The sequence below is a fragment of the Caloenas nicobarica genome, chromosome 22 (assembly GCF_036013445.1).
Source record: "Caloenas nicobarica isolate bCalNic1 chromosome 22, bCalNic1.hap1, whole genome shotgun sequence".
NCBI lineage: Eukaryota > Metazoa > Chordata > Aves > Columbiformes > Columbidae > Caloenas > Caloenas nicobarica.
Window position 1 is genome coordinate 3,385,693 of NC_088266.1, and position 15,760 is coordinate 3,401,452.

Consider the following 15,760-nt stretch of genomic DNA (forward strand, 5'->3'; position numbering starts at 1 on the left):
GGTACAATCAAATAAAATTGTTTGGAAAGCAGGTTAACCAATGGAACAAAAGCACTCCTTCTAAACACTGTAATCTTGGAGAGGTTAGAAAACTTGAAGATACACACAATAATAAAAATACAGACTTTTTTTTTTTTTTACTTTTTATAAGCAAATGCAAGCGTATTTTTCCTACTTTGACACAAAACTTGAGCTTTCCTGCTGTCACACAGCTCCATAATTTGAAAACCCAGTAAAATTAACTGCCATCACGGGATCCGCCTTTTTAACGTTATTAAAACTTCAAAAATCTTCCACTGCTGCTTCTGTGCGGTCCCAGTATTGGGAGCTGATGAACAAGACATGAAAATAGCACAGTGCAGGAGGTTCAGAGTGCTATATAAAATTAGGTTATTTTCTTGCCTAAATCTTCCAGTTTTGTAACAGTTTCAGTGTGCCTGTTTTCAAAGTATTTTCTGAAAATTACCTTCACCTGGAAGCTTAATACACAGTTGTGAAAGGTTTCTTCGTAACAGAATTAAAGACCTGTTTGCCAGTTCTCAGTTCCAGAAATATCGTCAGTAAACCTCATAGCTTTTGTGGAAGTTTAAAATTTGTATTTTTAGTATCTGTGCTGTGCAAAATATCCTTTTTCAGTCTAAGGCCTCAGAAATAACTACTGCATTTAGTTTCTCGTGAGGTAGAATAGAATGTCTCCGTTGGAAGGGAAGTACAGTAATCATCCAGGCCAACCGGATGTTCTTATGGCAGAAAAGAAAAAAAGTTGTGCCTACCGTATGACTTCATTCAAATGTAATTCAAACACCGTATTGCAAATTCTGGTTGAGTACAGACGTCACGATTGCTGGTTAAGCCACATGCGCAAAATATAATTATGGGAAATGGGATCCTAAGAATTGACTTCCAAAACCAAAAGACTCCCACTTGATTCAAGGAGAACCTTTACTAATTTTCTGTAAGAGGTGGTTGGATCTTCAATGTCAAGCAAGAAGTGAAGGAGAACATGATTTTCTGGTTCTGAGGTTTGAGTCCATTCAGTTTTTGATAGATTATGCTACACAACCATCAAGAGATAGCCCTTTTCCTGAGGTCAATGGGCATGAGGTATGCGGTGTGCATAGTCACATGGATCTTCTCTAATATTCAGTGGAACATAGGAAAAAATATTTGGGGTTTATGGTTAACCTCAAAAATGAAGTCAGAATCAATCAGGGAACCACATAAAATCAGCCCGGACACAAAGATGACAAACTTTAGAGCTGTCAATAAAAGGAACTTACTTCCTACTCCAAGATAATAACTATTTAATCGAGATTTTCTTTCCTAAAATAAAATGAACTATGTACAGCTAATGAAATGCTATTGTTTAGACATAATAGTTGTAATCTAGTAAAAAAGGTTCTTGTAAAAGATTTCACTCCTTGATACACTTAAGGTTGATTTGAGAAGCTGGGTCCAATAATGAGCGAAAGCAAACTGTAAGAATAAAAGAAAGAACCAGGAGGATGAGGGAAGTTACATCCATGAAGATACGTGATAGGAAATTGAATGCAATATTTTCAAAATTAAAATCAATGTATAGTTCATTAGCATTGAATGATAATTTCACTTCAGTCTCTTAGAAGTGCTGGTCACAGCCATGTTCTTGACAGGTGGCAAACCTGAACCCAAATTACCATCACAAGAAGTCTCAGCAGAAAAATCAATGGCATAAGGTTAGAAAAAACTTTCCTTTTCAAATCTGGTAAAGGTCCCTCTAAGCTATCAGAGAAGAAAGGGAGGAGTTGGCCATTCAGTTGAAAAGAAAAAGCATTCAAATTTTTTTTAACTGCAGAGATCATCGTTGGACTCTCAAAGCTGGCAAAAGAGATTAAAAACCTCAAAAGCATCAGTGTCTATATTCATCTGAAATTTCAAGTCTCTGTATGAATGCTACATTTATCATAAAGTTTATTTTAGAAGACAAGCGGTTGTTTGATTAATATCATCAGTCAATCAGCGTATGATCTGTAATTTCCTTTAACTGTTTTTCATCCCCGCATCTTGAATACCCAGAGGAAACTTCTTTTCTTCTGGAAGCAAGTCTTGAAGTAAATTGTCCTCATTTTCCACTGAGATCTGAATTTCAGTTTGTTTTTTCAAGGGATTTTCTTCTTTTGAAAGGGGAATTTCTTCCCCTGTTGGGGAATAATAGGGAGTGTTTCCGTGATCCATGCTCGTTGAACTATTCTGTTCTGGGAACTGGGAACTGCAGTCTGGACTGCACACCTTCACAATACAAGTCACATTCACATGCGTTCCTCCGTTACCAGAAAGTTCTGTCAAATAAACAGAAAACACATTAAACATGGAAGCATGACATTCAGAACAGGACGGCTGGATTCTTTATTCAGTTCTTTGACTTAGACACTAAATATCTTCTTGCTTCACTTCATTTAGGTAAGCTGGTGGAGTTAATTCTGTAATGTTTGGAGGGCGGTTTGCTACCATAAATACCATATGCCATCCCAGAAATAAAAAAGCCAAAAAAATTAATACAGAGCCCTGATCACAGCCAACTCCCTACCCACCAGTTGCCATTTCGGATTCTTTTGACAATGTTCTTCCTCCTGCCTGTGGCTCTCACTCCCACTCACAGGTCAGAGCCTAACACGACGCTGATCCCCGAATCTGCAAATAACTGTTCCTCCATTGAGCACACTCTCTTTACTGTCTCAGGCTTAAAACAATCACTTTTTCTTTTCAAAAGTTACTCTCTCTGCTGAACATATGTCTGATGTTTTATCCTGCCATTTAAACTTCTGCTAAAAAGACTCATGATTGATAATCAAATTTCAAGAGGTGCTCGATCATTCTGATCCGTTCTTACCTGAACTCGCAGAGTTGTGTCTGTCTCCACTGTGAAGCTGACAGCCTTCTGCAGCTGAAGGTTGCTGCTGAAATCCTTCTGTTTCTGGCTTTTCATTATTCTTGCTACTTATCACACTGACACTTGCAGACCCAGCTGGATTATTCAGGGAGCTACTGCTGGACCCAGAAGTTTCTAAGAGACGCTGTTCCTCCTGTTCAGAGCTGCTGGAGTTTTGTGATTCTGTATTTCTTACTTTTTTGTCACACAGCTTTTCTGTAGGGGAAATAGTCTGCAACATTTGCAGAGAAATGCAAAACATTAATATTTTTAAAAAACACTGAGAAAGAACAGCTCAGCACTTACACAGCTAAAGAAACCACTGAAAATTTCCATTTGCCTACTGATGACTAAGTAAAATTCATACCAGCTCATTAAGCGTTCAACAAAATGAACCTGTCTCCTGAAGGCACCTACAGCACTTCACTGATTACCTGGGCTCTAAAATCTGGTCTTCTGATTGCTTTATTGCTAATATAGCCTAAAGTCAAGGGAGGATGGTACATTGTGTGTGTAAGGTACATCCAACACCACTCCATTCTCACTCCAGTTGTCTTTTTGCTGTGCAGTTTTCTACTTGTAATCAGATAAGACTGCCCGATTTCTGTAAAACTTTAAAAGAAATGGAAAAAATGGAAAGGAAGCAGGGACACTCACCAAATCTGCTTCTGTAGTTGGTGGAGAATATACGAGGGCTGCAAATGAGGAAAGACAGTTCGCTAGCACCTCAATGTGTTTCACTTGCAAAAGCTTCTCAAAGAGAGTTAGCATCTTCTGAAGACACTAATGGCACGCAACCACTAGGCTCAAATTAGTATGAAATAAAGTGACACTCTTTCCAATATTTACAGATCTGCTTGTTTTCACTTCATAAATCTTACCTTTTTTTTTGGAGACTAAGCAAACCCCCAAAATAGCAATTATCAGGACCAATAAAAATGGTCCAGCTACTGATCCTGAAAATAAATTAAAAAGACAAGTTATTTAGCAGGTTGATCTGACACATGATCAAATTAGAAAGAGATAGTTTTTTAGGTTCTGTCCCTGGCTACAAAAGTTAAATTTACAAGTATCAGGTGTGTCTGACATTCACATTTGATGCCTCTGTTGTTGGATACCAAGGTCTCATTTCAGTCTCCACCAATTCATAAAACTGAATTTTCCTGTCCTGAGAAGTGAGGACAGACTTTAGGCCTCAGTCGCAAAAGATGTCTCTCTAGGCCAGCAACTGTTTGTTAAATACGAGGCCAGGTGGCCCAGAATGCTCCTAAACATATCTGCCTTCTGGAGAGGCTGTGAGCAGGAGAGAACACGTCCACACTTTGAATGCTATAAGGACTTCCTCTCTCTTTATAGTCCCAAATCTAAGATATGACCTTCTCTACCAGCTTCTTCATAGCAGCAATTCTCAGGAAATGCTGTGTATAATGTAGTTTTTGGATTTTTAGAAATATTTCCAGAATTACAAGGACTGTAGAATGCACTGGGGTAGCACAGGTAAATATTACACAACTCATGACAAGCAGTGTCATATTGAATTAATTCAGCTGTTCTGAGGTTCTGCTTGGGTACCAGTAATTGGTCTTGGAGAGAAACTGAGAAATAACTACGAACTTGCTTCCTAGCCAGACAAAAATTACTTTAAAAGGGTCAATAGCTCACCAATGATGTGAGACATGTAAGGTACAGAGTTTAAAATAACAGGTCGAGTTATTATTTCAGGTTTGTTGGAAGACGAGCTTTGGGTCAGGAGCAGGTTCAAAATAGTGTGAGGTAGAACTGTGGCAACTGTTGTTCCCGAGTCGCTGCAAACAGTGTCATTTATGGTATTTCCAGGAACAGCCACTGATTTACAACTGCAGGAAACAAAAAGAGACGTTAGGAAAGAAAGCAACCCCATGCACAGTGAAGGTTGCTATTAGACAGAAATATCGGCTTACACTGTATGTGGTAAACAGCTAGTATCGTAAGATTCCTCATGTGAAAAGGTGCCAGGAGGACAAGGTTTACATTCTGTATCTGTGCTATCTGTCCCTTTAAACAAATAGAAAATCTCCAGTTAGTCATCTAGTGAGAAACAAGAATGAATAATTCAGTCTGCGGTACAGATCCTGGAAGTGATACAGACGCAGTACACAAAATACAGTCTCTTTAACTGTCACGGAAGAGATTTACTTGAAACACCCAACCCAAACACAAATCAGAAGATTAATCAGTGGTTAGTTTGGTGCCCTTTATATAGTCTTTTTCAGACTGTAGAAATCCACCAAAAGGTTAAAATGTGGTACTGCAGACAGAGCTGAGCTTTTTCACCCATCCCTGACAGGATGACCATGAATTCCATTCTTCTGGAGTTCTGTATCTTTTCAGATTAATCTTAGTTTCTTTAAAAATATTCAGTGTTCCACCTCTTTGAATATTACTTATCATCTTGAGACAGCGACATTATCAGAGTGGTGACTTTCATAATCTAATAAAGATAGATTAATTCTGCAGGACATCATAGAGCCATCATTACTTACTGTAACCAAAATTCAACCTGAAGCCCTCTTCCAAGGATTTAAGCAGGAATTAAGTGATCTTGAATCTGAGTCACTTGTATGCAAGAAATCACATGGTAGAGCTAAACAAAGGAAGATTAAGTTGGATTGGGGAACTTTATGATATATGGTAGTTACAGATTGCAACATGCTGTCCCTTCGGATATGCCTCTTGAGAATCCTGTTGCTCTAGTTACTGCCTACTTGCTGAGATAATGCTTGCACTAAAAAGAAGGCATGAGAATCAAAAGACAATATTCCTGTAACTTACTGAGTTGGAGGCAGATTCAGAAACATTTATGGACTATTAATGCAAAAAATAACCCTCTTCATACAGTTAAACTATTTTGTGTGTAGAGTGTTCAGAATTAAATTACCTTTCCTGAAAACTCGATAACCTTTTCCACATTTTTTATGCACTTCACATATTTTGCAGGAGTCGTATATTTTCAAAATGCAGTACTCGTTGGGTGGGCAGCTACAGGTTCTGTCCTGTGACTTAGTGCATGTTTGATTCTGCACCAATCCTGTTTTTAAAAATAGAATAAAGCAAGATGTCATTAGCAATATTTAAAATCATAGCCTGTAATGTTTCAAGTGAATATGAGGTGATGTTCACATTCCACAAACTGAAGACAATTTTGCAGCTTCTGACTAGTATACCATCATAGAACAAATACGTTATATGCCCCAACATCTACATTTTCAGAAGACTTTCTTCTCTCTCTCTAGGAAAGGAGAAATTTGCATCTGTAGAATTCACACTTGAAACTCTGTACCTGCAGTTGCGCTGTATTGTATCACAACCATATACATGCACATTTGTGTAACCTGTGCTCATCAGTGCGGTATCTGGGGGCCATACCAACATTTGTAGTCTATGCAGATCATCAACTGTCTTTAAAGTGATTGGAGACCTTACTACAGACATTTTCATACTGTAATTAACCAGCTTTGTAGGATTATCTATTTAGATGAGACCGAAAGTCCTTTGAGCAGCTTAGACTGTATCCTTAAAACTTACTTGCCAGTGAGTCAAGTTGATAGTTTTCTACACCAGTTTCTGTTAGAAGTGATGGGCAACAGTACTGAATTTGTTAATGCACATGATCTATTAGACCAAAGTGCAGATGTTGGTACAATGTACTACTTTACATACCGTCCAGCTGCTTTAACAAATTGACTATGCTGTTTTGCAAAAGAAAAACCATATAGGAATATCACAACTGGCATTTGCTGTTGTCAGTTCAGATGACAAACTGAGGAATGGCTGGATGCTGCAAATGTCATTATCCATTCAATCCTGTGCAAGTCAGGTCTTAAGCTCCCTTGGCTGGAGAGTATAAGCAGGAAGTTACTCTGCTGATGACATACCTATTTTAGTGATGCAGTGCCTTAGTTTCAAAGAATATAAAATTGGTGTCACATTTTTAGGACTTGGAAAGAAAAAGGGGCAGGGCCCTCTGCAAGACTTTCCCCTGATTCTCTTCCCCAAAAGCATGAGAATGGGACTATACAAGTGACAGACAAAACCTCCTGGTTGCCTTAGGAGAAAAGACTAGGTTAAACCAAGGCCACTCCTTGAGTAGACTGTTAAAGTCACAAATGCTTCTTTAATAATTCAAACCTACCTTTCCTGCAGGGTGGTGAGCAGGCAAAGCACAGAGGAGACCGATTCCAGATTGCTGTATATGTGTTAGGTCTACAGGGACGGCACTTTGTGTCCGCACTGTGACTGCAGCTCTCTGTCTTATATTGACCTATTAAAAAAAAAAAAAACACACATGACAAAACAAAACAGAGAAAGCATCTCATTGGAAAAGATCACTGGGAATCATTTAAGGTAAGTTCCATTCTTAGCTGTAGAAATGCTTTCCCTTCACTGCCACTATCAGATTGGCAACGTACACCAAGCAAGGACCACACGTATATACAGAGAAACTCCGATTTCTTTTGTTTGGTCCTTTTTCCTCCATTCAGTTCAGTGATTCCAGCCATATTCAAAACATGGCAGCCTCAATCCTGATGCAGCTACATCAATCTTTTCATCCTCATAGAAGCTGTGTTTTCTGGTGAAACACAGGATGGTGTTTCATGCTGAAGGTCAGGCACATGCTGGAATGATGTGTCTGGCTGAGGCCCTTATTACCTTTACAAGCAGCAAGTGACAAACGTGTAATAAAGTCTTACCACAAACAGACCTGAATTAAGAACTTCACCACATGTCACCACGGAAGGGACATGAGCTCACCCTTTTTCCTTCAACTCTTCAGCCAGCCCTAACGATCAAAGCAATGAGTTTCTGAAGCTACTGGCATTCCAGACAAAATTAAAAGCTATCAAAGGTATTTTAGCCAGTGCTTCTCACCAACAACACAGTTCAGTGCAGCAGTGGGAATAAGTGAATATGAACTCCAACATATCAATTTTGGAGAAAGCAAAACCCCTCCATTGCTGTTTCCTCCTTGCTTGAAAGGAGGAAGAACATAAAAGTCAATGTCTCATATCCTGTCCAGAAATATCCTGGAAAATACGCTCAGAAAGCAGGAGTAACATTGAGAAAGCCTTTGGAACTGCTTGGGGAATCTCTGTTATCTGAAAGAAGGGCCCTGGAGGTGAGCCATAGAAAATATTTCCAAATACTTGTGGTTTTTCTGTGTACTTACTTGAACCTAAAAATTCTGCCTCCCACATCCTGCTAATGATTTAGGCTTCAGTTTTTGATAAATTATTGTAAAAAAAAATCCAATTCATAATAATAAAAATAAAGATTTCAGACTTCCTACAACTCGTTGCCCAGAGTTGGTTGTTCTGAAAAATTAAAATGAACGAGAAATAGACTGAACAGTACATACCACAACAGTAAAAGGCTTCAGCGATGAAGTCTCATCTTTCATCCATTGTGTTTTTAACAAAGGAAGCTTGACAGATCTATCTAGACATTTTCGGTTAATTCAAGCAACTGTGGCTGCTTCAGCATATACTGATTTCCTGCTTCAGCTTCCGGATCTCTCTGACAGGAACTCAGCATTTATGGAGACAAATTTTGTTTGCTCAGCACGTAATGAGACAAATAAGTAGTTTTTTTGCTGTGTCTAATGTAATAATATAATGACAACTTGTTGCAAAAACTCTATTATTAAAATACCCAAACAGCATTACTAGCCCAAAAAAAAAAACCACGAGCACACACCCCCACTTTTCTGTAGTCAACAACTTTTGCTAACAGAAGATCATTAACAATTGGCACTGAAGTGTAAGACATGACACCTCAAAGCAGACAGTTTCTGTAGTCCTGTACCCAGTCTCTGATAGTGGTCTGCAGTGTCTGATTTACAGTAAAAAGACAAAACTCTGCCTTAAGGAGCACTTCTAGATTAACCTGTCCAATGGAAAGCCCCTTATTTAAGCAATATTATCGAAGTACAGAAACTAGGCTCTATCTCACGGCCTATTTTACAATATATTTGTTATTAGCTGGCTTGGGCCTGACATGTTGTCTAATTTTTGTCATTCTCTTAGTGAGCTGTTGCACTCTCCCCCAGATGTTGACTTAAAAATACTTTAATCAAAACACCGTGCAAAGCTGTGCTTACAAGAGCTCAGCACAAAGCTGCGCCTACATGAGCTCAGCAGCCTACCTCCTGATGAGCCCCAGCCAGGTTAACCTTGCAACAGAACTCCAATTCTGATGAACAGTGTGCCTCTTTTGCAGATATTTTTATAGTCACGTTATCGTCTTCCAGCTAGACAACAGCAAAAATTCTATGTTCTTAAAATGTATAAATAATCAAAATGTACCACAGTCATCTGAAAATTGATGAATTTGGTTGTGTAAAGTAATCGTTTGAATTATAACCTACCTGGAGGGCACTGGCTGCAACATTTATTAAGTTCTTCTTCATAGAATTCAGTGCTGGGATCTTTGCATTGTGCAAACTGTGGTGTATACGGCAATGAATATTCCTAAGAGAAATTAGAGGAAAATCATGAGTCACAAGCGTACCCAATTTTCAGCTCACACCAATCAGCACAGCTCAATGACTTCAATGAACAAGTACCAAAATATTTGAGGACCTGTCACCTGTTTTCAAAGGGAAAAATATACTCACTCAAAAGAAAAAGGCTAATCTTAGGTAGTGCAAGTGTAGGAGTTTCCTGCTAGATCAGAAAGATGCTGTTCAAAAAGTATGTGAGACTGCTCAGTTTTCTTCAGTCTGAAGACAGATTGCCCCATGTATAATCTACACACATTTAGAGAAGTTCTATAGAAGTCTTATTAAAAAGAGAAATCAAAACAGGAACAAGTCCTTTGGAGACTGGTAATGAAAATATCCTTCCTCCTTACTGAAAAAACACGTTGATTATCTATTGTGCCTTCACATTACTGACAAAGTAGACTAACACTTCCCACTCTCAACAAGTACTTAAAGGGAACCCATATTTTTTTTATGCTGCTTGTGGAAATATTTTACCTCTTACTAGTTGTATATCTACTTCGGCCTCCATTTTTGCTTTCCAGTTAACAAGGCCTCTTTAAAGGAGCCTCGCACAAGGATTGAAGACTCTGAAGCAGAACCAGGTGGCCGGCTTCAACATTATCAGTTTCATCATTGTTAATGAGAATAATGATCATAATAATTTAAAAATTAAGGCTTTTCAATACCTTCTAGGTTCAGCAATAATTCTTAATGCTGGATTTGTTATTATACCATCATAGGATGAGCAACGAACCATAGCATTTGCAAATATGAGCTGACACTAAAATCTGACGAAGGAGAAAAGGGCTCTGCTCTCATCCAAAGCATTTTTCATTTCAATTACTTTCTTGTTTACTAGAACAAGAAAGATCCAGTGTCGTCATCACATTTTTGTAGCTACTATGATCAGCTTCATTAAAACAAGCACTTGAGAGTCTTTTTGAAACATAAAACTTCACTGCAAGGGCAGACACAGGGGGAAAAAAAAAAAGAGAAAAAGAAGGGAGAAATACAATAAACCACATCACAAATTATCCTGGTGTTAAGGCCTCCTGGCAAAAAATGTTCTTATCTCACCTTCTGCATTGTCTGCTGTAAATACTGCCGTGCGAGTTAAAGACACAGGAAAACCTGTTGGTTGATAAGTTCACATCTATTTCTCTCAAGTTGTGCTTGAAAGGATATGTCTACTGTCTGATACAATCTCCCAGAGATTTTATTTGATGAGCTGTGACTCTCAATGACATACAATTGAACATTTCTTGCCAACTGTCCTCAAAGAACTTTATGGGAAACTTAGATACAATTTATATACACACACGAACTCAGCTTTGTTTGCACGGGAAGGATGCCATTAATTTTAGTAATTACTGCCAGTGTAAATGAGTTTAATCCAAGCTGTCGAGGCCAGCAGTCAAATGTCCCACTCTGCCAGAGGAAGCGTGGCCACTTACTGGGTATAAATCTCTTCTGGATTTCTTTGCTACAAGAAGACCCCAATTTTTCTAGCCATTCCACCAATTCTAAGGTCTGAGTTGGGCAGTAGAATATTTGTATCTGGCATCCAGATCCATCGGCTACTTCAGGCTGAAAGACTGATGAATAGGGACCAGATCCTATTCCACGATCTTCACATTTTGTTACTGTTTGTATATCTTCTATGTTCTTTTTTTTCTTCTGCTTTTACTGCGATCCAATGTTCTCCAAGCAGATTGTGTGAAGGATGCTGGATCTCTCGTGTTATAGACAAAGATCTCAGATTAGGTAGTGGTGTCTAAAGGCAGTAGACTTTTAACATATTTACACAGAAAAATTAAGACTTTGGAGGACTTCATTTAATTCGACAGGTACAAGTAGAAGTAAAACACCCCTAGCAGCAGAGGCACAAACATTATTAAACATGAAATTTAGTCTAGCTCTATGCACATGAGTGAAATTACGCACTATATTTTGACACAGAAATGGGTAAACTGTGCTTGCCTCTGACTACACAACTCACTGGGGAGATTTTTGCAGTGCCTGTGTATTAAACAATAACTGAGAAGTTACATACAAAAAAGTCAATGACTCAAGACTCTCTCTCCAGAGTCCCTGCATTGTTTGAATCATTTTCCCATCTGCACCACAGACACCCAGTAGCTGGGTGACCTCATTGTCACTGGAGAGGAGTGGGCCAACAGCAGTCTCCATACCAGCTGAGAAGTCTGAATATTAATTATAATGAATGTAATTTCCTTTAATTCCTGCCTCACAGCTTGTTCCTGTATTCTTGGACTTTATGTGTAATTGAATTCAAGTATCTTCAACAACAGAAATAAAACATGCTAATATAATGGATGAATATATAAATGTATTAATCCATTCACATAACATTCATTTCCACTCAAGGAGGCCATTTATACCAAGATATTTAAGCATACATTTTAATCCTAACTCACATGTCTACATTTTTATTGGTCTCTTTTTCATACAGTTGCCTTCTTCAAACTCAAGCTGTCAAAAAAGGAGTCTGAACAGGAACTGCATCTGGCGTATAATGTTCTTTACGCACATGAAACCACAGTGAAGTCACCCAGGGCTCTGACGTAAAAATCTGTTGCTATGGAAAGCACTTGAGGTAAAGAGATACTGTTTGCTAAGCTACCAAACCTGCTGAAGTCTGGAAAAAAACAGGTTCCTATTTAAAATATTTAAACCGGTCATTTACAAAAATAATTCTGTTGAAGATTAGTTATCAGATAACAGCAAGTCTCGCCAAAATCAGTGGGAGTTGTATCAGGCTGTAACAACCATACTCAAAACATAAAGCTTCTTTTTTACATAGTATATTTTATTACATATATATATATTTGGAAAAACATACACATTTTCAGGAATACCAGCTCTTCTGTTTCAGAACTTCAGGCTTATGTATCTGAAAGCTGGTCTGTTTTCCCAAAGGTTAGCATAATAAAAGACATTATTGACTAAATCAAGATCTGACACTTACAGTAACAGGCACAGTCAAAGCTGATGAGCCTTAAAATCTACAGTTTCCCTACAGAAAGCAAAGATACTCAGGCAGACAAGGGGTGAAAGCAAGAGAAATAACAGATTGCAGGCCTGAGAGGCAGGAACACAGGCTGTATCTTCATCACTTATCACAGGGCAGGTGATGAGCAAGTTCCCAAGAAAGGATCAGCAAGTCAGGATTGGCCACATTAGGCTTGACCTTACATGAAGACATCCTAGAAGACGCACCAAAGGGAGACAGGGTAATACATATAGACTTTTCTTTGGTTTGTCACAATGCAAAAAGTGATGCTGAAGGTTTCCATCATTATGCTTAGGTCACATTTGGGGTGAGAGGAGAGCTGATTTCTTTAGAATCAAAGCCCTTTCTTCAGCAAGAATTATGATAAAACTTCACTCTTAAATTTTGGTTATAAGGTCTGCTACAATTCTGAGACTCTCCTTTCTCTCCTCTGCCCTATGCACCCCAAAGTGCAGCCCAGTGAATCAGGTTCGAAATACTATCGCCTTACAAACCAGGCCTGAATTAAAAATGAGTGAGAAGCAGTTAAAATAATTCATTTAATATATATTAACCCACTACAGGACCCAGTATCCCTTAAAAGACCACTGTGTAATTCCAGGTTCAGTATACATTCTGACATCCTCACCTGGTTTCACTCTTATCAGGGCTAAATCAAATAAACATGTAAATAACATACACATCCAGAAAATCTCAGCAACATTTCCACATTTATCTTCACAATCCTGGAAACTTTAAAATCAGATTAAAAAAATGCTATCGATACACCAGTGCAGCATATGCACAATCAAAGTCAAATAAATCCCATCAAACTCTTCGGTTCTAACAGTTCATTACCAAATGGTACAGCTGGATACAAAAGACAACAGTCACAGCTGCATCACATCAGGTCTTAGATATAAATTAAAGGGCTTTTCTATGTAAATAAGGAATAGTTTTAGGGATCCAACAGAGCACAACAAGCTCTTCCTGTTTAAACAATGGTGTAAAATACATACAGATTTACACCCTGCAGTTGCCAGGACAATCACAGTTTTTGCAAACATTCAAACAAGCCTGAAAAAAATCAACCCATTTCCAATGAAAATCCAGGAAAAATGACCAGCCGTTGCTTTGGGAAGCCAGAAAATAACGACAACACAACCAAAGGGAGCAGCATGAGCTTGAAAGAAGTCCAAGAGGGAGATTTGAGGCTCCTGTAGGGATCACACCGAGTTCAGCACAAGCTGAGGGAGACAGATAACTGCAAGCACAACACTACAACGACGCCCGTTGCATTACTCCTCCGCAAGCACAACGGTAAAACGATGCCCGTTGCATCACACCTTTCATGACACCAGGTGCACCCCCGCTTCGCAAGCACCGCACAAGCCGCCCGGTCCCGGCGGGCAGGACCCCGCGGGGCTCCCCGCACTCACCCGGCCGGCCGCGCAGCGCAGGAGCGGGGCCAGCAGCGGGGCCAGCAGCGCGGGCAGCAGCGCCCACCGCGGTCCTGGCCCCATCAGCAGCACCCAGAGCGGTCCCTGTCCCATCGCGGCCCCATCCGCGGTCCCATCCGCCGCCGAGCGCGGCCGGGGCGGAGCCGGCACCGGCGGGAACCGCCCCGGGCAGGCGGCACCGCGGAGCAGCGTTCAGTCTAAACCCCCCGGTTCTCCAGGTTAGACAGCGGTGCTGGCTGCTGGCCAGACATAAAAGTTACATCCAGAATCTTTGAAGAGACCCTCCGCACGCATAAAGGGTCTCTTTAAGTAATATTTATGCTCCTTTAGCCTCAAAATACCAACTTACCTTTTGTAGCGTTCATTGATACCCACCGTGCCGCTGCATCACGTTCCCTCATGTCTCGTACACGCTGCTGGGATGCTGTAGACAGACTGTAATGTAAATCAGACCTGCTCCGGTTGACTAATAACTTTCTAAGTTTTGAACAGCTCTCCTGCAAAAATACTCTTTTCTGCAAGTGACACATGTACTGAAATAAACAAGAAAACATTTACGTATCAGACAAGAAAAGTGTGGCTATGGCTTAAAATCCATGTAATTTTTAATACAAAGATTACCAGCAACTAACCAAATATAATACATCTAACACATTGCAATGCATATGACTCATCTGCAAAGCCATTTCAGTAGAAAAGGTTAATTTATATATAGAGCTGAAATACACAATTAGCTGTCATTACAGAACATCCTTTAACAGTCACAGCCAGGTCAACATGGTTATTCACAGTTCATGGATACACAAATTGGCGTTCTCTAACATGAAATGGAAGTTCCTCTAGTTTTCTAGAATGAAGTGTATGCACTGGAATACAATTAATTACCCTGACTGGGAGGAAAGGGTGACCAGCTTTTGTCCTGCACGGTTTTTTCCTCTTCCTTGCATTGCTGTTTTATGTCAGTACTTGGTGACTCAACCTTCTGTTGCACAAGCACTTCTTCAGCTCATGTAGCTGCTGCTGACATGGCAACACTGACAGCCAGAAGAAATTTCTGAGCATTAGGAGCAGTTTATCTTCTGAATAAAACAAGTACAAATACACAAGTACACAGAAAGGATTCCCCAGTTGCCTCTCTTACAAGACTTGGTAGACAAACTAAAATACACATTGGCAGCGGTTGTTTTTAGAAATTATTTTATGTTTTGGACTTGCAGAGAAGAGTGGAATTCAGGAATACTGGAACTAACACCACCCCTCATATTCAGTGCAGTGCATAGTTCTGGGCTCCAGATGTCCAGAAGAATGTAGTGAAGTTAGAAAAGATGCAGAAGAGGTCAACTAAACTGACCAAGGCGGTGGAGCATCTAACTTACACGACAAATATAAAAAGATGGGAACGCAGCTCGGAGGCTGAGGATACCAGCAAGAATCATAAAAGCAACTCAGTATTGCACTAAATACTGTAATACAAGAACTAGCGACACTCACTGAAATAAGTCAAGAGGTCAGTTTAAAAGTGCCTCTTTACACAGTGAATGGTAACTATCTGTAAGCTGTTGCCACATGTTTGTGGAGGCAGATTGTACCAGGATATGCAAAAGACAGAAGAAAAATTAATGGCAATATGAATGAATACTAAAGGGCGAGGCCAACTCTTTAACATCCTTAACCCAATTGCAGTTGATGCTGCAGAATTACAAGGAATGCAAACAGCAGATCTTAACCAGGCTCGTGTGCTCTTCCTAAATAACTTCTCTTACTGCAACTGTCAGAGAGAAAATGTTGAGCTTGTGCTACTAGTGTGGTCCAAGAAGGTGTTTTTTACGTTCTTATGTTCCTTTTGTGTGTTCTAGGGC

General features: G+C 39.5%; 1 protein-coding gene across 1 annotated transcript; it reads right to left on the minus strand.

Moving 5' to 3' along the window:
* Positions 1 to 1,370: 1,370 nt before the first annotated feature.
* Positions 1,371 to 14,152, minus strand: TNFRSF1B (TNF receptor superfamily member 1B). The gene is given in 12 exon segments (XM_065650079.1): positions 1,371 to 2,318; positions 2,870 to 3,140; positions 3,566 to 3,603; positions 3,790 to 3,864; positions 4,571 to 4,764; positions 4,849 to 4,942; positions 5,826 to 5,975; positions 7,080 to 7,208; positions 9,312 to 9,414; positions 13,881 to 14,012; positions 14,014 to 14,115; positions 14,117 to 14,152. Coding segments are annotated over 12 exon segments (1,623 nt in total). The 3' UTR covers positions 1,371 to 2,019.
* Between the last annotated feature and the right edge of the window lie 1,608 nt (positions 14,153 to 15,760).